Source organism: Amorphotheca resinae (genome assembly GCF_003019875.1).
Source record: "Amorphotheca resinae ATCC 22711 unplaced genomic scaffold M430scaffold_2, whole genome shotgun sequence".
NCBI lineage: Eukaryota > Fungi > Ascomycota > Leotiomycetes > Helotiales > Amorphothecaceae > Amorphotheca > Amorphotheca resinae.
The window spans coordinates 814,892-835,591 of record NW_020194472.1 but is presented as its reverse complement, the minus strand read 5'-3'; the positions used below and the strand labels follow the sequence as shown (position 1 = coordinate 835,591).

Genomic DNA, 20,700 nt, shown 5'->3' with positions numbered 1-20,700 from the left:
TGTTCCTCCCATCTGCACCTTCCTCAAAATTTCCAACAACGACACCCTTCAAACAGTTGAACGTGGATTCAACGTTGTCGGTCGTTCAAAAGAGGGGTGTGTTTATCGCAACGGGGAGTTATCCCAACCCACCCCTCGATAACTCACAAGGTACTTTACTTTACCTTGTTATCATTTGGTTTGACCGACGGAAAATGCTATCCTACCCTACACGGTGCTCGAGGATTGTCTCGTGATTGGAGCTCGATATTTGATATTCGATATCAGTATGATCATTACCTGCGCAACTTGCTCAATTGTTCCCCAGTTTTCTCTCGGCGCATTTCAACTCAAACTTGCTCACTGTCACGTGCAGGTCGCCAGCCCCTTTTCTCTTATATACAAGACAAACCTCCCAGATGTTCAAGGCAAGTATCATATTTCTATTTCGTCCTTTCTTCGCCCCATAGCCGCTTGTTTTGGTAAATCCTCCCTGAAAGACAAGATATAAAATGGCTCTCGAGAAATCCCACAACCAAGACGACGGTCTATCAAACACCAGTACCATAGCCCCCATAGATTCCATTCCTCAGGACCCTTCATTATCATCATCATCATCCTCCCCATCCTCAGCCAGCAGCAACTTCCGATTCCCGATCTCTGAGCTGCCCTACGAGATCCGGCAATTCATCTACAGAGAATACCTCCAGCAGCTCCCGGAGTGCCGCATCACATGCAGCAACGCCCTCCACGGACTCCATCACGAGACGGCCCTCGCGCTCGCCTCACCCTTCTTCGCATGCGAGCTCTCGCCGCGGCTCTTCCACGACGTCTCCGCATTCTCCTTCTCCCGGGGTGAAGATCTCAAGATGTTCAGCTCCGCAGCGGCGCGCGCCGAGACGGTGCGAACAGTTAGGATCTGCTACGGCCCGCCGGAACCGCAGGATCGGGATTGGGTGTTCCTGGCGCAGTCGTGCTTTTGGGCGTTGGAGGAGCTGACGTTTGTCCTGGAGGGCGAGTGGGCCGGCTTGTTTGCCTCGTGGTGGGAGATGCTGGTTGATGCTGTGGGCGAGGGCATGTCGAATCCCGGGAGGTTGGAGCGGTTGAGGGGGAAGAGAGGTAGTTTGACGTTGAGTGTTGAGAATGGAGAGGGGGGAAGGTGTGTGAGCAAGGTGTTGAGATGAGTGTTCAGGGGGGAGAGGAGCGTTGTGGTATATCTTTTTAATTTGATTCTTTTTGTGCCAGGAGAAAAAGGGGGAAAAGGAGACAGGGAGGGATGAGAATGATGCAGTTGAGGAAGCATGGCGCTCTCAGGCTCTGGACTACGAGGCGAGACGTCGATATCGAGCCTTGCATAGATCCCGAATATGATATAATAGAGGGAATCTCTGGCAGTTAGCATCAAGGAAATCAAGGGAGTCGAGGATGCTGGTCCGTGAAGGAACGGGCATATCTAATGTGAGATTTGAAGCCAACCCAAAAGCTCTACTAGGTCTACAAGATCGCCCCACCCCCCTTTCTCTTGCTGTACAAAGTCTGTCACAACTTCTATGACTATATCCTGAATCTCATATACTCGTGGTTTCCCATCATGCTAGCAGCTCCTGTATGACCAGATTCCTGATTTCTACTTGTTGTAGACCAAGAAATTCCGCAAGCTGTCCCAGTGGTCGCTTTGCACATAAATATAATCCATACTACTCCTCAATCCCGACTGTACAGTCTCAGGATACCATCTAAACAACCACATCACACTGCCCCAACTTAATGCCGCGAAAACCGGCCACGCATCGTGAGATATCCGTTTCGTGAGTTCAGGATTCCTGATTATACCCACCTCCGGTTGGATAGACAGCTTGGCCAGGGAGAGCATTACTCGTGCAAACACTGAGGCATATAGTTAGAATATAATCCTAAACACGGGGTTCTGGGAACCCTACCGAAAATGACAATCTGTTTGCTAACAGATGAAATATGTCCCTTCTTCGACCTCCTCCCAAATACTAGATAGCCTCCCAACATCCCAGCCAGAAAAGTATCAAAGGGCCCTTCTTTTCCGGGCTCACTCCCCAGATGTTTTAGGAGCAACATCGTCAACTTGTAAACCGTCGCATATTTCGCCAGATTCTGGGCGTGTGTTCTCGTAGCTCTGAATACAAGCGCCGCCTTCTCTCTCACGGTACCTGAACGGAACAAGAAGATCATCCTACAATACCCCAGACACATTAGCATCCATCCACGTGCAAGTTTACGAAAGCAAGAGGGAGACTTACACCAGCGCATGCGGAAACCGCACCTTTGCACCATACACAGCGCCATTCCGCGCCCCTTTCAATACAGCCAATAAATCCGCATATTGAGGATTGAGAATCACACTCTCGAGCGCTCTCTATAATAGCCCTATCAGCATATTCGCACGGCTTTGAAATGCGCAGGGTTGGCAGACCTGAATGCCTTCGATTCTTCTTGACATTGTGCCGAGACGCAACCTCGGCAAGTCTGTCTATTCGATAGTGAAGGCAGCGCACAGCCGAAGGGTTTGGTGGTGCCGTCGTATGGGCATCTGAGGATCGTCGCTCTAGAATCTATAACTGAGAGCTGAATGTTTGGAAGCTTGATCTCGTTGTCTTGAGGAAGTTCATGAGTGAAGTGAAGCTCGGGCAAGTGGGCAACTGGTCGGCACGAGGATGATGTTGCTTGACGGGAACCCCACAAAGATCCAGGAGCAGGGATGGCATTTGCATTTGGCATGTGAATTCCACGCCAGGCAGCAACATTGATGCCTTGATATCTTTTATCGAAATCGATAAGAAATTTTTGAAAAACAGACTGACTTTTGACTTTTCTGAAGCCGTGAACCACTTCCCACATCAGCCCCTCAATTTCAACAGCATCACATCAAAATGCTGCGTCAGATGTAAGTGTGTAATCTAGCCCGCTCTACAACCCCCGCCTAATCTAGCTTTTGAAGAAAACCGCGCAACGCGCGCAGCAAGCGTGCCCTGGACAAAAGAGCCCCCAAAGCCGTCGAGAACCCCAAAACCGCACTCTTCCTCCGCGGCAGCAGCTGCTCGCAAATCGCCCAGGATGCGCTCTCCGACCTGTACCAGCTGCGCATCCCACTGGCCAAGAAATTCACCAAGAAGAACGAGATCCACCCGTTCGACGACGCCTCGTCCCTGGAGTTCTTCAGCGAGAAGAACGACGCCTCGCTCCTCGTCTTCGGCTCCACGTCCAAGAAGCGCCCGCATGCCATCACCCTCGTGCGCACTTTCGCTTACAAGGTGCTGGATATGCTGGAGCTGTATCTGGATCCCGAGAGCTTTCGGACGTTGAGCCAATTCAAGAATAAAAAGTGTGCCGTGGGATTGAAACCCCTACTGTTGTTTGCTGGCACCCCCTTTGAGAGCCCCGTTCCGAATGAATATACCCTGGCCAAGAGCTTCTTTACCGATTTCTTCAAGGGCGAGCCGGCGGATAAGGTGGATGTTGAGGGGTTGCAGTATATCGTTTCGATCAGTGCGAGGGATAGCGTTGATGGCGAGGAGGCGAAGCCAAAGATTCATCTCAGGGTCTATTTGATCAAGACTAAGAGGAGTGGTCAGAAGTTACCGAGGGTCGAGGTTGAGGAGATGGGTCCTAGGATGGATTTCAGAGTAGGGAGGGTGAAGGAAGCTGATGAGAGTGTGATGAAGGAAGCTTTGAAGAAGGCCAAGACGAACCAGGAGAGGCCGAAGAAGAATATCGAGACTGATATAATGGGCGACAAGATGGGCAGGATCCATCTTGGAAAGCAGGACTTGAAGGAATTGCAGACAAGGAAAATGAAGGGATTGAAGAGAAGTAGGGATGTGCTTGATTCGGAAGATGATGAGGAGATGTTGGATGATGCTGTCAGTGATGAGGAGTCAGTCAAGAAGCCGCGGAAGTGATAAGTTTGGCTTACACTAGTCAAAATACATGGCAGGGAGTTAGGCGTTGGCTATGGAAAAGGGGTTTGCTTATGTACACCGATTCGATTCACGTCGAGTGATTCTTTTCTAGGGATCTTATTTGTTCCTGACGAGTATTGTCCACGATCATGAACATATCCCCCTTGAGTTACTGGAGCTCCTCAGGACTCCGTGCTGGTATGATTTACGTGCTAGAGGTGATTTGTAATTTGCACGTATCATTCATGTCTCCGGAGTCGAGGGAAAACAGGACTGACCCACAGATTCTTGAGCAACAGAAGTAACATTTCACAGATCAAGATTATGAGAAGCCAATTTAACTTCTTATATTGCAGTCTCCCTTCAGTCTACAACCTCACAGCAAATTCAACATTCCGTGAAATTTTCTTTCCTTTTTCACTCTTCCTATCGTCACATGCCAATTTCCCGAAGACTGGCGAAAGGATCTTGCCCAGGTCTTGGGGTATCGTATCAAAACACTTGGTTACCTCCCATCCATCAAACCACATCAGACCCGCCCTAACATGTACAAAAGAAAGGTATTTTCAAATTCGCAGTTGACTTCTGATCCCGACAACAGAACAGAATAGTTCAGATTTTCCTCCTTAACTTCAAAAGGAAAGACGCTCGCAAGCGGTTGGATTTGTAAATGCGGCAAAGTGACACCCCTCAAAAGCAGACCTGATCAAAACGCCCTCGGCTTCCCATTCCACACCCTAAAACGCCGCGCTCTAATCGTGAGTTGAGTTGTGACAAGGGAAAGGAAATCAATTTGAATGAAGCGCCCGCAGCTATGTTCTGACACAGAAAAAGAAATTGTTCAATTGGAGTTGGAGATTCATCGTTCACAACTTTTGCGGATAGCAATATAGTCTGATTTGTTTGAAGCAGCTGATGGTGCCCGAGGAGTTGGTTCTTCGTCTGTGGTATGGGGTTGGTTTTGTGAGGGTTTAGGAGTCTGGTCTGGATCAATCCCGCTGACTTTTCCACCAGGTGTAGTAAAGATTTCAGGAGGTGTTAAGCTGGCGCCCGAGATCTGAGATGCGGGTGGTATCTCTTCGGAAACGGTGGGTGGTGGTTCCACTGGATCAGTGCTGGGTAAATCAGATCCTGAGACAACGCTACCACGGCTATTGGTTCGCATCATTTCAATACCAAGCTTTGAACCGCGATGGGTCGACTTCGTGAGTCGTGGGCTCTTTTCCCGAACGTTTGCATCGCCAAGTTCTTCGTCTTCATCATCTCCAGACTCTATACACTCGTGGCGATGCTTCTCCATCGACTCCCTCTTGGCTCGAATCTTGTCAGTGGATTGTTGTCGCAACGGAGTCTTGTGTTCCATGCGACCCGGAGCAGAGTGTTCGTGCAAAAGGTGTGCTGGCAATTTTGGAAGATCCGGATCTAGAATTGCTTCCTCGTTAGGGCTGATACCAAGACCTGATGCCTCATCCCATTCTCCTGCGGGTCTTTGGTTGATGACTACAGGAACGTCCTCATTTATGAAGGATTCCGAGTCACCAAAAAGACTGGAACTTATAGAATCCTCTCGGCTAGATGCCCTGAAACTGCTGCCAGGCATCTGAGCAAATCCTGAAGAGCTAGTTGTAGGGCTGTCCTCGAGTCTCAGGCTCTCCTGTCGGAGACCCGATGGTTGGAGGTATCCCAAGGGGCTTGAAGTAGGTTGGTCTAGTCCAGGAGCTTTCCACTGACAAAGCCGACATATCACTTCCGTCAGCTTGGATGTTGTAGGCGGTTTCTCAATGAGAGCATCAAAATGATGAGGTGCTTGTAGCTCTTTGAGATAGCCGGTAACGGCAACGATAGGAGTCTGAGAGTTGGCATTCTTCGTATCTCGAATCATGCGAGCAACATCCGCGCCATTGATCTGCGGTAGTTTGAACTCCATCATAATTATATCGAACTTGATTTCACTCATAGCATAACGCATTGCCTCGGCCCCATTGGACGCAGTGATGGTACGACACCGTAACTTTTCAAGCAATTTCTCCATGACCATCCGCGAGACTGGGTGGTCCTCGCAAATAAGCACATCGAGGGGACGGAAAAGTGGTCCATCACCCATGTTTATTTGTGACAACCGGCGAGAGCTCTGGCGGCGGCGTTGAACACGAAGTAAAGCGCTAGCCTTCTCACCCTCATTATCTGAGGATGATGGTGACATGTCGAAAACCTGACTACGTCGTTTGCGGTGTGAGAACAGATCACCTATTATTGGACTTCCCTCCTGTGACCCAACAGTCTGGGATCGAGATCGATTAGAGGGATTGCTCGTCTGTCTTGGAGTTGACATCTTTTGAGGGGAAATAGCAAGCGCTGAAGGCCCTCCCCCACGACTCTTGATCGGGGAAGCTGCAGCGGAGCTAGCGGACTTTTGAAGAGTAGCAGTCATTCGAGGTACTTCGAAGAAATTTCCAGGCACAAGAGAACTGCCAGATTGATGCGAAAGACTCGAGGAATTGCTGGATGTCTTGCGCCGTCCATCTCCATTCTGACCAGCAACAAATGAAACAAGCAAAGGCGAGGACGGTTGAGAGGCCCTACTTGGTGATGAGTTGGCCTGGCTTAGCCCCGATGGAGACGCAGGGCGATTGGTGGCCTTCGCATTCGATAATGTCCGCTGTATGGGCATTGGAAGAATAGGGCTTCCCTCCAAAACTGGTGCTGGAGAAGTGGCAGTGTTCGCACTTGGACTGACTATGGTTTGTTTGGCTTGAGCGGCCATGGCTTCGGCTCGGAGTTTTTGAATGACATCCTTATTTGCCTTCTCTAACACAGGAAGGTTTTTGAACGCAAAATTTCCAAAGTCATCGGCTACAACTGGCTCGCTGAGTCTGCGACTCTTCATGTCCCGTACATGGGGCGGTATATGTAGCGGCATCAAACCTCTCTTGATTGAATTCACCTGCGATTTCACACGCGATAGAGCATCGTGTGGCCTCTCGGGGTAATCTGCTCCCGGTGTGGAAATCTGAGGCGATGTCTGGTCCTCCATCTCTTCCGCAAAGGACTGTAAGGTTGCACCACGGGCATCGAAATACTCCGTATCTTCGGGATTTTCTGGAGCAGGAACAAACTGTGCTTCATCTTCCAGCAGGCGATCCCAGTTTGTACCTTCGAACCACGGGTGCATTCTAATTTCCTCCCCACCATTAGCGAATTTATCACCAGCGTTGGCTCCTAAGCGTTGACTCGGATCTATCGAAAGTAGTTTGTTCATGAGATCCTTAGCTTCAGGGGATACTTCGAAATCTGCGTCATCGGGCCACGAGATCTTGCGGGCAAGGATGTTCTCGAAAACCTGGTCCGGGGTTTCTGCATGAAATGGGGGATAGCCATAGAGGAATTCGAACAGTATGCATCCAACGGACCACCAATCACTTCGTTCATCCTGACCCTCGCCCTTCACAGTCTCGGGTGATAAGTAGTCGGGTGTGCCTACAAATCGACGATTTGTATCATCCGGGTCAAAAAGAGCCATTGGAGGCGGCATCATACTGGGTTGTGGTGGTGTGTTTTTCTGCTCTGAGCTCGACTGGCTAGGTATTGGATGAAGAGATAATAAATCAGGAGAGCCAGTGCCATTGCCATTGTTTTCAGCCTCGCCCGCCTCTTCAATTGGAGATCTGTTATTGAGCATTTGCTGCCCAACAGGTTCATTCAAGGTAAAGCTGCTAAACAGCTGATTCAATGTATCACTGTTGCCGCTATCACTTCTGCCTGAGGTACGCCGGGAATCCCTGTGGTTGTTGTCTCTACTAAGGCTGAAGTATGATGGTGTTGTCAAGCTACCAGAGAGATCGGGAGTCATCTGAGGTGTTGACCCTGGAGAGTTATGACCCTGGAAGTCGAACGAAGTAGAGCGCGAAGAACTAACGGAGCCCGCTCGCACAAATGGACCTTGCTTGAGCAGATCTGGGGCAGAGTCATTTGTCGAGCTGTTAAGAACCCGCTTTTGACGCCCAATCAAACCCATCCTTGATAGACCAAAATCAGTTAATTTCAGATGGCCTTTCTGATCGATTAGGAGATTATCTGGCTTCAAGTCTCGGTGTATGATCCCACGATTGTGAAGATGTTCCACTCCTAAAATGACCTCCCCGAGATATTTCTTTGCCCAATCTTCAGGAAGACCACCTAGAACTTTGATCAGAGAGGCACAATCTCCTCCGTTAAGATACTCCATAACCAGATAAAGATAGTCCTTGCTGGAGAAAGTCCAATAAAGCTTTGCAACAAAGTCGCTCTCGCCTTGCCACATCATGATCGCTCTCTCTGCTTTGACGTTGGTGACCTGGTTCTTGGCAACCATGTCTGCTTTCTTCAAAACTTTGATAGCGTAATAATCGCCAGTAGATTTCTTCTTAGATAAGTAGACACTTCCGAACGCGCCTTTGCTTATCGGCTTGATGATTTCGAAATCTTTGATAGATGGTGGGACTGCACGTGCTTGAGGTGCGCTGACGGAGGTCAGACGAGGAGATGGTGGTGGGCGATTGGGATCCGATCCGGTTGCTGAAGATTTGCGCCGGTGATGATGAGGTATGAGAGCAGGCGAGCTAAATTCGGTGCCAGGAAGCATTGGTGATGAAGTAGGAGAGATAATGCCTTCGTGAGCTACAGGGAGAACCCTAGGCTTTGTAATCCGCAAAGGGGACGACGGTTGTGGCATACGAATAGGTGATTCCTGTCTTCGAGGTGATGTGGAGCCAGGAAGTATGACGCTTCGTCTATGTTGGCGTGAACTGGCGGCACGGCGAAGGTCTCCACCAAACTCGGAGACCGGGGATTCTGTTCGGCCAGGTCGTGACATTGCAGAGGAAGACCTGATACTCCCATCGCTGTCGCCGGCATCGCTCTCGAAGAATAATGACTGTCGTCGAGAGTCCTGCGATTGAGACAGAAAGCTCATGTGACCTGTGTGAGATCTTGGTGTTGGGCACTCCTTCGGACTGCTAGATCTGGTTGAAATCGCAGGCGAGGATGTTCTGGCTGCTTCATGCTCTTGTTTCAGCTGGGCTTCTCGTAAAGCAATCGCTAATGTCGATGGGCCATCGAAAGAACCTGTAAAGAACCCATCGTCTTGCGCCGGAGTTGTCTCATCTCCTTCGTCGGACGACTCTGTCAGGTGGCCGGCAGCGATCCGGGCAGCCTTTCTCATCGCTTCATCAATACAATCTTGTACGATTACAGAGAACTCCACGCGAATACGCTCTGAGTATTCGATGATTCGGCGATGGCGAAGGACAGCCTCAACTTTCGTCTTAGCGACTGTCTCACTGTCTGCACATAATAACGCCAGCCCTTGTTCTTGATCCAAAGTGTTTGTGCTCGGCGATTGCCAATGAATAACTTGTGAGATCCTGGATTCTGATTGAGGTGACTGGGTTCGAAACTCGCCGGGAGCTTGCGAAGATGCCTCCTTGATGGCTGGGGTGCTAATCTCCAATGCAGTATCACAAAGATCGAGTAATAACTCAACGATTCGTGCTTGCGGTCGACGAATAGCAAACGACCGTGCGCGAGCATGCCCAAAACTAGAAGTAGACCTCTCCCTCGAGCTAGAAGATGTGCTTGGAGAAGCAGTTCCGGAAGATGAGGATGGCGATAATGAACTTGGTCCAATTGGCATCCCTTTGTACTCGGCTTGGGGCGGTGCCAACTGTTCTCCGGAGATTGATCTGCTGCTGCGAGCTTCAAGAGCATCTAGGACTTTGACAATTGCGTGACGATGCTCAGTGAGGTTTTCTTGACACATCTGAACTTCCATTTCAGCCTTGTGCTCCTGGAGACACAGTTCAGTGTGCTTTTCGAACCACCATGGCGGAATCTGACGTTCGCAAATACGGCAGAGGACTGGCAGCGGTGGAGCATGGTGCGCTGGATCTTCCATACCAACTTCAGCCAAAGTTGTGAGATAGCTCGCCAAAACCTCTGCACCAGAGCCGAGTGCATCAACGATCATAGCTGGTAGGTCGATTTGGATCTCCCGGGGAGCGATCCAAGGTCGAATCATCCACATAGTCTATAGCACATATTAGTGTAGATCAGATGCGAGGCACTATTTTACTTACGTGACTTTCTCCTCCAGATGAACGATCGTAGATCATGATACCTTGTCCCTCAAGATCAAGTGTAGCTGGTACAGATTCTGTTTCCACGTGGCCCTCAGATTGGTTCGGCACGTCGAGAGGTGCCAATTTCGAGGCAGGCCCTAATTGAACCGCAAAATGGATGATTTGACTACGAGAGTCATCCTTCTTCATTGATTCTACCGCCTCTGCAAATATGTCCTTGTCCTCTCCGATCAGAAGGTCCTTGATTGGCTTTCCTAGGCAGGATTCCGGCGCCGTGCCTATAACATCGGTCCACGAAGGGCTGACCCATCTGATAGTTCCATCGAAGCTGAGGTCCATAATAACATTGAGAGTCTGCTCAGCGGCCTCTCGAAGATCCTCCCTCTCCTCGCGAATATCGGCGCTGAGAGATCGTGCCATGGGATCGCCTCCTTCCGCGCGCAGTTGTGAGACAACTGGCGGTGCCAGCGTATTGTTACCTTCCTCCATCTTTGTGTAGATTCCTCAGAATCTGGTCGTATGCCCAATCATCGACGTATCGTGCGTTGCCTTCGGAAGACTCCTCGAGCCGTTGGCCGATTGATGTCATACGCGTCTTTGTCGCCCGTTATCGCGGCCTGCGGGGTTGGAATTGTCGTTGAATTCCTCCGGGGGACTCAGGCAATGGGCCAGATACTAGCAATGCGCAAAGCCGCGAGACATCATGGTAATTGATGTTGATGTCTCCTGTGGTCGTGGTGGGTTGGTAAGCGCCTGTAGCATTCGGGGGTTCGCTCGCCGGGGGGGGGAGGTCGGTTGGAAGGGACCTTTCTCCTGTGAAGGAGCAAGTAGTGAAACCGACTCGATCGACAGGCAGCGAGAGGAGTGCTGGTGGAGCAATGGAGGTTGTCGGTGTTGTCGTGGCCAGGAGAGGAATAGTTTCTGGGCTGATTTCTTCCCTTAAGTTTGGGATTCTGGATGCTCGCCCGCCGCCTGTGGTTGTCAATGCAAAAGCGGGGGAGGAGGGCGGATGGGCCAATCACAGTGCCCGGGTGGGCGAAGCGAAAACGAAACATTCGTGGCTGATGGAACTCGAACACGACTCAGCATCATCAAAAATCCCATCGCTATACAAAGTTCAAGCGTACCAATGGCCAGGTACTGTCACGCGGGCCTCGTCGTGGAATTTTCTGAACGTCCCTCGTCGAGAGAAAGCCCCTTTCAACGTTTCCTGGGGCTCTGGCAAGCAGGAAGTCGTGTCTCCAGATCTCATTCTCCGCGTGTGGCCTGTTTACTCCGTGGTAATACTACTGTGCGTTGCTCGGCTTTGTGTACATAGTACCAGCACCGGTAAACACGGGCTCCTGCTCCTGTGTGTTTTCTGTTATCATACTCTGCTGCATAGGTATACAGTGGTATATCAGACTGCGCATTATACCACATCCCTACCTACGCGGGCATGCCGCAAGAAATCCTGCAAGGCGAAGTCGCCTGGCAACATCCCCCTGGGTTATTATTAGGAGTCGAATTTACATATCCCGGCTCAATTCTTGTCATTACTATTATTATTCTGTCTTTGTTTTTGTCTTCGATTTCTTCCACAACCTCCAAAGAATCCAGTCCCCCTCGCTCGAAAGAAACATCCCACCATCTGCCGCGGAACCTGCCATGCCACCCTCACACCGCCTATCAATCCAATAATACCGTTCGCTGCCAGCCAGAGACATGCTGGATACAGTGACACGGCATCCGACCCTAGCACCTACTACGGTACAACCAGCGTACGTCGTGTGGGCATGCCGTTAGTTAAGAACAGTTACGTACTTCACCCCTCCTGCTGCCAACACTGACGACTCGGAGGCCCTCCTGGAAACCCCCCTCACCCCGTCTTGACTCGCGCGCATTGGTCAAGACTCCACATGCGGGAAGGCTAGCTGGACACTGTCTAAGGGTCTAGAAGACCCGGTCTGTTCCCAAACTCAGGTTACCAACCAGCTGTCTCGCGGGCCACAGCGCAGTAGTCTCGAACTTTGGGAAACCTGCATGATGGCATGATGCGCCCGGCCGAATTCTCCGCTTGCCGGTCAGCAGGCTCACTACTGTCCATCGTATCGGGTTGTACGTTGTTCGCAGCTCGAATCTCTCTGATCGTGTGCCCCGCCCTGGCATTTCAGAGGCCTTCAACTATTGTGAGGTTTGAAGGTTTAGAGAATACATCACGCGACGACGAACTTGGGAATGGATGGCGGGGTTGCCACTCCTGATGATCGCTACCTATGCCTCCCCTCGTGATGATCCCTTCCTTTGCTCTCTGCTTGTTTATCTTTACGCTATTTGAGTCATAGATACCGGGGATGCGGCTTGTGTGAGCCGGGACGTGGGGTCAAGGCCGCGAGCTCCTGAGCTCCGAGTTTCCTCTGTCTTGTGACTGCATTTGCACGTGATATCCACGTGAATTGCATTTGCAAAGTCTACCTAGGTAGGTAAGGAGTTTCCGTTTCTCATTTCACTCGACAATTCAAACTCAATCTCGAATTCGGTAATCAAGTGATCGATCGGATTTTTGGCTATGTGTCCCTATTTAAACAGAAAATCCGTGCGGAACCAAACGTACCTACGCTGGCGGAGTTTTCAACTTTCATCAGGAGTACTTGGTGACCGAAGCCTCTCATTGCTTGTATTCCCCCTTTGAGACAGTAATATTGAGGATTAAGTTATTAAAATTTGGAACATAACCTGATAATCAATTAGGGAAGCAGGTTGGTTATCTGCTCAAGGTGGCTTCATTACCTGCTTGATTTTCGTTCTTGAACCTCTGTTGGTATTGATTTTATCAGCGCAGGTATTTAACATCTACGCAGAAGCAGCCACCCTGGGTATCAAGAATAAACCGAAAAAACAACCAAAGCAAATGAAATTCAACACCCATATCCTCACAAGCACTACCTCGATTGACAATGAAAGGCTCGACTGGAATTGCACCCCACCATACCTATCATACCTTCCTATCAAGGACCTGCAATACAGAGCCAAATCGCCTCAACACCCTAGACACTCTGCGGAGATTCCATCATTTTCGGCATGCTACTCGAGCACCAAACCACCAAAGCCAGAAGTGCCGCTCCCAGCACAAGAAGCGTCACGATCTCCAGTGCCGCCTTGGTTATGTTCCTTCCCTGCATCCTCTTCCCTGCCTGTAGCCCTTCTTCGGGGTCTTGCTGTTTGGCTAACAACCCCTCCTCCACCTTGCTGTCCCCTTTTTCGCTCCCTTCCTCAATGCTCGTGAAGCTCTCGCGCCAGCCTTCCTGACAAGAATGCAACGGCATCGTCGGAGAATAGACTCGCGATCCTGCTGATATGGTGTACGGAGAAATGGAGCCACGGCCACTTGGGGAGAAGAATGAGGGAATTAGGGAGGATAAGACGGTGGAGACGTTGGGTGGTAGTTCCGGATCCATTATTCGGGATTGGACTCTAGATGCTCGGAAGGACATCTTGACGATGCTTTTGTGAGTTGTATTGAGTATTAGGGCTGTGGTGTTGAGATTTTGGATTATTTGGTGAGTCTTCAACAAAGAGATCACACCAAGGTATGAGGATAAAGCGGTTTGGAGTATAAGATGATGATAATTCTAGGGATGAAAACAAAGGACAAAGAAGCATCCTCTGTCGCCACTGTTGAGCGCTTCCAGACACCATCGCAATTGGAGTTCTACCTACCTACCTACCTACCTACCTACCTACCTACCTACCTACCTACCTCCCTTACCTCGGATACCAAGGTAGACCCCATTCCAGGTAGGAGCACTCGACCCTGGCACGTGATCGCATTGGCTTTACACTGATTGGCCAGAAATCAGCTCTTCGACCACTCCTCTCTTTTCTCTTCTAGAAATTCCCCTTTCGCTATCCATCTAGTCTCGAGCCATTTTGCCAATTCCGCATCGCTTTCTGGTAGATCCACAATGGGAATTCTTCTGACGTCGACGTGGAATTTGTACCCTCTCTTTCCACTCAAATCGCCACAACTCAAAGATTCCCAGATCGTCGGGGCTTCCAAGAATTTATTGTGGTGGCTGTATGCAATCGAGATATCATAGACAGCCGTCACATGCTTGGACTTTCGCAGATGTTGGACTGTTGTTACGAAACCCTTCGTCCGCGGGTACAATAGGTGTTTCGGAACCGGTTTATCGTTCTCCTTGCACCATATTTTGGTTTCCTCGTATTTCCTAGGCGTGAACCTCGTTGCCTCGCTGAAGCTGATGAGCCCTGGATGAAGTAAGCATCTGCAGGTTTCCACTGCGATTTGGGTCATACACGTAGGCCATTTCCTGACTACAATTCCGGCAAAGACTCGATCCAATTCTTTCTTATCTTTCGTCCACTGCCTACTAACCATGGGCATCCCCATGGCCCATATTCCCCAACCAAGCAATGGGACCAGACGCAGCTCGATCTTTGCAAACCAACGACAGCGACCAAGCATGCCGGATTGGATAGCAAGAAACTGAATCATGTAAAAATCGGTCCAGCTAACATGGTTGGCGATGACAATGGCGGATTCTCCCGCCGGCAGGGTATCGCCGGACATAGTGATCTTGCCGCCATTGATAGCCTCGAAAATGACCTGTATCCAGTTCCACAACACGAATGCCAGGGACGAAGAAGCATTGTAGACCCAGTCTGGGAAGAACCAGCTGATGGGGAGAAGGGCAGAGAGAAGCAGATCCAGGATGACCAGTCCCACAGCCCACGGTGTCATGATAAGGACCCCGCGGAGGGCCATGAATATATCAGCGACGCCCATCCTGGCCATTTGAGGTTACGAAGTACAATACAAAGAATACGGAGCACAGCACGAATTTATCACCAAGAAAAGAGGCATCTTGGTGATTAGCTTAGGTCCAGCGTCCATATACTGCGCAGTGCGGATGAAAACTTCCATAAAATGGAGCTCGTCTGCACGGCCCGCTCCTCACCGCTCCTGGCCGGTCCCATACGATAAGGCCTAAAATATAGACCAAGCCACGCCTACCGTTCGCTTGCACCGGCGCCGGGTTGGGGAGCAGTGCTGGCTCCTCGGGACGCTCTATGCCCTGTGTACATCATTCTTGCCCACGCAGCACGCAGATGCAGCAGATGAGGTCGGAATAAGGTGCGGGCAGTGTCTGTGTCGGTGCCTCATCATCGGGTTCCTGGGCGGGCGCTCTGCAAGTTGCAACTGTGCTTACCTAACCATCGGCACTTGAACGCCCGCTCGTTGGAAATAGCCGGAAGAGGAATAGCCAGAGTCTATATGGCGACTAGGCCCAAGAAGCATCGTCCCCCGAACTGGTTCACTGGCGGACGCCGCAATAATGGACAGACCCCCAAACCCGGCCCCCCCCAAAGTCCCCCAGTTCCCAACCGGCTCCCAGCTCCCAGCTCCCAGCTTCCAGCTCCCCAAGGGCCAAGACGCAAGAGCCAAATTCCCAGAAACCTGAATCCAGAACTCCCCCTTGAGCCTTGAACACTCCCGTCCCCAACTGTTGGAAACCTGGCGTCGTCTCTTCGCCAGACCCTTCCGCCAGAAGAACCCCTTTGACGTCCCCTATCGCTATCTGCGCATCCCGTTCAGCTTCCCTAACCCCTTTGCCGGGCCTGCTCCTCCGTTCCCCCGCAATTCCCTTTTTTCAGGGTCTGCTTCTGGCCACTTACTACTTAGGTAACAAGCACGCCCACTCGGAGAATACTGTCCTGACCTCCTGGCCTCCTCGCTGCCCCCCCGAAGCGCCCAGAGCTCGCTTGGGAGGGGAATGTAACCGAGCCGTTTTGCTTCCTCGACGCTGGTACAATCCTACGATCCTACCATTCCGGTCCCCTCGAATCCCGCCTTTCATGTCGAGATCTCTCCGCGCCCTGCCACAGTATTAACTCCCAGGTATTGAGGCTCGGCTTTGATCTTAGTCGTTCGCTCACTTGGGCCTACCGTCCGCCTATATCCCTGCGATGATCAGGAGTCAGCTCAACTTTTGAATTCCGGTGAACTTTTGTCTCCTGAGACGCTTGTCGGGCCTCCCGTGAAAGAGGCGCACAACGAGAGCAGCACGGCCGTCTCCCACCACTCGACCTTGCAGGCATTGTCAGACACTTCTGAAAGCTTTTCTAGGTAAGTTATGCATTTTTCTTGCCCCAGTGTGCGAATGAGGCGCGGAGTCTGCCTATCTGTTAAAGCACCCCGGCTGTGCTCGCATTTCGCATCTGGAGAAGAAGGAGGCCATGGCTAACAGTCCACCGATAAAGCTGCGCTCGGCACCCGGATCTATTCTCGAGCCAAACTATCCTGCGACATGTCGTCTGCGTCCCCTATCGATCAGTATGGGCCCAAGTCCGGTGGAAGTGGGAGTGGGTATGGTAGTGGACAATCGGACAACGGAAAGAGCCCTCTATCCATGAGCTTGGGTTTTTTGAAGACTTTGACTGAGAAGAAGAACACTCGTGGTAAGCTGCCATGTGATAGCACACAACAATACAACTCCATTGACCAATTTCCAGTTGATGGACAGCCACCGAAGAGGCGAGGTCCTAAGCCGGACAGCAAACCGGCCTTGACCAGAAGACAAGAATTGAATCGACAAGCTCAGAGGTAAGTGGCGACGGGCCTTATTAGATGCATGACGCTAATACTATGCAGAACCCACCGCGAAAGAAAAGAGCTATACATTAAAGCTCTTGAACAAGAGGTCCTGCGATTGAAGGAGAACTTCAGTACGGTCTCACGAGACAAAGAGTCCCTGGCCGAGGAGAACCGCCAGTTGAAGCAGCTACTCGCCCAGCATGGCATACCATGGAGCGGCAGTGGGGGTGTTGATGAGCTGGTACATCATGGCGGCGCTAGCTATACTTCCAGCGGAAGCATATCTGGGAGCTATGCGCCTGGGTCTTCGAGCTACAGCCCTCCGCCGCAAGCGAATCCGCACATTCATATCGCATCACCCCATGATGTCGGAGTGGGTGGACGCAGCATGGCCCAGCAGCAAGTTCAGCGAGGGGTAGACTATGACCAAGCGGGCATTGATTTCGTCTTAACGTACGCCAATCCTGCCAATCCTTCAAAAGCGTACCTGTCGCCTCCTCCGCAGTAACTAACGACGCTTCTACGGCGGCTAGGCTTGAGAGACCATGTATGGACCATATGCAGTTCCTCGTCGAACGATCTAGTGAGCAGGAAGGCGAGTTCTGTGGCCATGCGCTCATGGCAACGTGCCCTCCAGAGCCTTACCCCGAGACCAACCCTGATATTCCTTTCGGGCACAGTCACCCGGGACATACCAATGCGACAAGTACTCAAAACACGTGGGACCTGTCTAAACCTGATCTTGCCAATCTGCTTGATCTGAGTAAACGACTGAACCTCGATGGCGAGATCACTCCCGTTATGGCTTGGGGGATGATCTTGGCTCATCCGAGATTCTCAGAGTTGACGACCGAAGACTTTGAGAGCATATGTCAGGATCTGGGAGCCAAGGTTAGATGTTATGGGTAAGTTGCATTTTGATTATTCCTCTTCAACACGTACTGACAAGTGTAGATTCGGTGCTGTATTGGAAGAATTTGAGGTTCGGGATGCGCTTGAGAGCGTGTTTTATACCAAACCGGAGCTGCACGCAGCATATTGAAGGAGTTCTTGAAGGGAGTTGAGGCGAAAGGAAGTGTGTCATGGGTGCCATCTGAATCTTTAAAGTACTTTCCAGGTTCACGACGATGTTATGAAGCCAAGATCTAAGTTCGCACAGTAGTACATAGCATACCTTAATGTAGGACAAAACAAATGTCTACCTATGGAAGCTATGGAAACCATCATGATCCTGGTGTCTCCCGTAGTCTTAGAATTCCCCGCGTACAGGAATCCTCCTGTTATTCGAGAATTTATCTCCCATGAAGTCTTGAACTAAAATTGGAAAAACGTGACATAGAATCACGTGCTGGTCTGGACACACGCGGCAAGGGGCTCCAATCGGTTTCCATCGCGCTTCTCTGCCCCGCTACGTCCACAAATCCGATCGCGAAATATTTACAATTTTGAGAGCGAAACTGCCCCCAAACCCACCGACAGGCAGCACCGTATCAACAAGTCGCAATCATGGCGGGAATATCTCTCGCAGACATCATCTCGGCTCTTCCATCAGAGGATTCCTGGGGACCACCAACGTCCGACGAAACCACGTTAAATGGCGTTCCCTACGCACCCTACTCCAAAGGCGATAAATTAGGTCGCATGGCCGACTGGACTGCTGAGGGCAAAGACGGACGAGATGGCAGAGGCGGGCGACAGCAATACAACCGTAATTACAGAGGTGTGATTTCTTCCTCTCATATAGACTGCCATATACCATATATTCGCCACATATACTTTATACCGAGGGATTTTACTGACTCTTATGTGTAGATCAACAAGTTTACGGCGCTGGTACTTCTTCGCTCTTTGCGGTGCAGTTGGCCGAGGACGAGTCTACTTTCTCTGTCGTAAGCAACACGCGCGACTCTGCGAAGACTCGGTTTGGACGTACAGGAACATTTGCTCGTGGACGGGGCCAACGTGGGGGAAGAGTCGATACTCGAGGTGGACGGGGTCAATTCCAGAGAGTTGGCGGACGAGGTGGCCAGCAATATAACCAGTACGACAGTCGAGGAGGCCGAGGCGGTGCGCGTGGCGGAAGAAGATTCGGCTGGAAGGACTACGACAAGCCTCAACGCAACCGTGATGCATCTGTTAACATCAAGCCTGACTGGAAGTTGTTGGAGGAGATTGATTTCAACCGTCTGGCGAAGTTGAACCTGGACACCGATGATGGAGAGGATATCGACAGCTACGGTTTCCTCTACTACTATGACCGATCTTTCGACAAGCAGCCTATTAAGAGTGCAGAACGCAAGTTGAATGTCGTTGACCGTGCTGCATACAATGTCACTACCTCCTCCGATCCCGTTATCCAAGAACTCGCCGAGAAGGACGAGGCTACGATCTTCGCTACCGACAGCATTCTCTCGATGCTCATGTGCGCACCGCGCTCCGTCTACCCCTGGGACATCGTCATCGTGCGACAAGGCAACAAGGTCTTCCTCGACAAGAGAGACAATGCCACTCTGGACATGGTTACCGTTAACGAGAATGCAGCTGATGCCCCCATGGATGCATCAGAAGGAAGCAAGGATGCTATCAACCAGCCCAGCGCTTTGGCCGAGGAAGCTACATACATCAACCACAACTTCGCTAACCAAGTGATGGTCGAGAACGAGAACCAGAAAGTCGAAATGGCCCACGAGAACCCCTTCTACAACCCGGCCGAAGAGACCGAGCCCCCAGCCAGCAAGGCCTACAAATACCGCCGATTCGATCTTTCCCTCAATGACGAGGACCCTGTGCACCTGGTTGTACGAACTGAGATCGATGCGGTCCAAAAGAATGCCATTAGTGGCGAGGATCAGTTCATTACCGTCAAGGCACTGAACGAGTTTGACCACAAGGCGCAAGGAAGTGGTGGTGCACTGGACTGGAGAGTTAAGTTGGTTGGCCAGCGTGGTGCGGTCGTCGCAACGGAGATGAAGAACAACAGCTGCAAGCTCGCAAGATGGACCGTGCAGAGCATTATGGCCAAGGCGGATGTTATGAAGCTTGGGTATGTATTCTGCACCTCTTTCCCGTTCCCTTCAAGGCACTAACCAACGGCATAGTTTCGTCTCCCGTGCGAACCCCAAGAGCAACGACCGACACGTCATCCTCGGCGTAGTAGGCTGGAAGCCGCGCGACTTCGCGCAGCAAATGAACCTGTCCCTCTCCAACGGTTGGGGTATTGTCCGCACCATCGCGGATATGTGTCTTCAGCGTGAGGAGGGCAAGTACGTGCTTGTCAAGGACCCGAACAAGCAGATTCTGAGACTCTACGAAGTCCCCGCTGGTAGCTTCGAGGATGAGGAGCAGGGTGACATGGGCGCCGTGGAGGAGGCCGCGGAAGAAGAGGAATAGGCTCTTCTCTGGGAGTGAGTCGTTATTTGATGGAAGGTAAAAATGAAAATGAATGCCGATAGTGGAATTAGATGCTTCAGAGAGGAGGCATCCTCAATGGATGGAACTGCGAAATGTATATTTGGTAGATTGCATGCACAACAACGAACAGACGGTAAACAAGATTTCTCTCCGGTCTCCTTTATCTCACTGGATCCCTTGAATGTGCTACACCTTCACAACCCAATTATCATCCAACAACGAAAAGAAATCCCAAGCTCAATGATGTTTAATTCTAAGCCCTACCGATCGCAAATATGCAACATCTCACGTGCTCTAATCCACAAGTACATTCATCACCTATGCGGACGAAGAGTTGAAAGAAGAAGGAGAAGAGCAGAAAGAGGGGGGGGGGGGGTGAAAAAAAGGGGGGGCGGGGAGCGATTTAACGAGTCATGAAATCAGAAAATCTGCTCAATGAGTGACCTCAAGTTCTAAGACCGTGGCTCTGGATCAAATGCCGGTGGTAGCTAATTCAGTTTTTTTCTTTTAATAGACTCGAGCAGGTCTCATGCTTTTGAATTGACGCAGTGGTAAGGTAAGGAGCCTGGAACTCGAGCTCTACACCGGCAGAGACGGCGAGTTGTGAATTTCACGTGCTTGGGGCAAGGCTGATTCGTGGGTAGTTCCGGACGGGCAGTGGGCC

At 50.9% G+C, this 20,700-nt stretch overlaps 9 protein-coding genes across 9 annotated transcripts; 5 read left to right on the top strand and 4 right to left on the bottom strand.

The window, feature by feature from the left end:
• The first annotated feature begins 129 nt into the window (after positions 1-129).
• Positions 130-1,408, top strand: M430DRAFT_199964 (hypothetical protein). Its single transcript, XM_024864196.1, has 3 exons — positions 130-150; positions 308-1,072; positions 1,179-1,408. The coding sequence occupies exons 2-3, from the start codon at positions 492-494 to the stop codon at positions 1,207-1,209; spliced, it is 612 nt and encodes a 203-aa protein (XP_024723846.1). The 5' UTR covers positions 130-150; positions 308-491; the 3' UTR covers positions 1,210-1,408.
• On the bottom strand, positions 1,273-2,658 carry M430DRAFT_133521 (hypothetical protein). Its single transcript, XM_024862303.1, has 4 exons — positions 2,426-2,658; positions 2,253-2,368; positions 1,920-2,185; positions 1,273-1,866 (listed from the first exon to the last, which is right to left on the bottom strand). The coding sequence occupies exons 1-4, from the start codon at positions 2,450-2,452 to the stop codon at positions 1,607-1,609; spliced, it is 669 nt and encodes a 222-aa protein (XP_024723845.1). The 5' UTR covers positions 2,453-2,658; the 3' UTR covers positions 1,273-1,606.
• A 161-nt stretch (positions 2,659-2,819) lies between these two features.
• Positions 2,820-4,044, top strand: M430DRAFT_56038 (hypothetical protein). The gene is made up of 2 exons (XM_024868580.1): positions 2,820-2,896; positions 2,951-4,044. Exons 1-2 carry the CDS (start codon positions 2,883-2,885, stop codon positions 3,909-3,911), a joined length of 975 nt encoding a protein of 324 aa, XP_024723844.1. The 5' UTR covers positions 2,820-2,882; the 3' UTR covers positions 3,912-4,044.
• Positions 4,045-4,770: 726 nt separating this feature from the next.
• Positions 4,771-10,516, bottom strand: M430DRAFT_25067 (hypothetical protein; the record flags this gene model as incomplete). Its single annotated transcript, XM_024865186.1, has 2 exons — positions 4,771-9,975; positions 10,025-10,516. The coding sequence occupies 2 exons, from the start codon at positions 10,514-10,516 to the stop codon at positions 4,771-4,773; spliced, it is 5,697 nt and encodes a 1,898-aa protein (XP_024723843.1).
• Positions 10,517-12,767: 2,251 nt separating this feature from the next.
• On the bottom strand, positions 12,768-13,742 carry M430DRAFT_33021 (hypothetical protein). Its single transcript, XM_024866277.1, has 2 exons — positions 13,643-13,742; positions 12,768-13,596 (listed from the first exon to the last, which is right to left on the bottom strand). Exon 2 carries the CDS (start codon positions 13,498-13,500, stop codon positions 13,054-13,056), a length of 447 nt encoding a protein of 148 aa, XP_024723842.1. The 5' UTR covers positions 13,501-13,596; positions 13,643-13,742; the 3' UTR covers positions 12,768-13,053.
• On the top strand, positions 13,609-14,085 carry M430DRAFT_33020 (hypothetical protein). The gene has a single exon (XM_024866276.1). The coding sequence runs from the start codon at positions 13,627-13,629 to the stop codon at positions 13,849-13,851; it is 225 nt and encodes a 74-aa protein (XP_024723841.1). The 5' UTR covers positions 13,609-13,626; the 3' UTR covers positions 13,852-14,085.
• Positions 13,863-14,816, bottom strand: M430DRAFT_94690 (hypothetical protein; the record flags this gene model as incomplete). Its single annotated transcript, XM_024869853.1, has 2 exons — positions 13,863-14,278; positions 14,327-14,816. 2 exons carry the CDS (start codon positions 14,814-14,816, stop codon positions 13,863-13,865), a joined length of 906 nt encoding a protein of 301 aa, XP_024723840.1.
• Positions 14,817-16,046: 1,230 nt separating this feature from the next.
• Positions 16,047-17,706, top strand: M430DRAFT_199841 (hypothetical protein). The gene is made up of 6 exons (XM_024864195.1): positions 16,047-16,157; positions 16,292-16,489; positions 16,544-16,634; positions 16,683-17,078; positions 17,159-17,530; positions 17,580-17,706. The coding sequence occupies exons 2-6, from the start codon at positions 16,339-16,341 to the stop codon at positions 17,665-17,667; spliced, it is 1,098 nt and encodes a 365-aa protein (XP_024723839.1). The 5' UTR covers positions 16,047-16,157; positions 16,292-16,338; the 3' UTR covers positions 17,668-17,706.
• A 425-nt stretch (positions 17,707-18,131) lies between these two features.
• M430DRAFT_133509 (hypothetical protein) lies at positions 18,132-20,015 on the top strand (the record flags this gene model as incomplete). The annotated part of the gene is made up of 3 exons (XM_024862302.1): positions 18,132-18,345; positions 18,438-19,668; positions 19,724-20,015. 3 exons carry the CDS (start codon positions 18,132-18,134, stop codon positions 20,013-20,015), a joined length of 1,737 nt encoding a protein of 578 aa, XP_024723838.1.
• Positions 20,016-20,700: the final 685 nt, after the last annotated feature.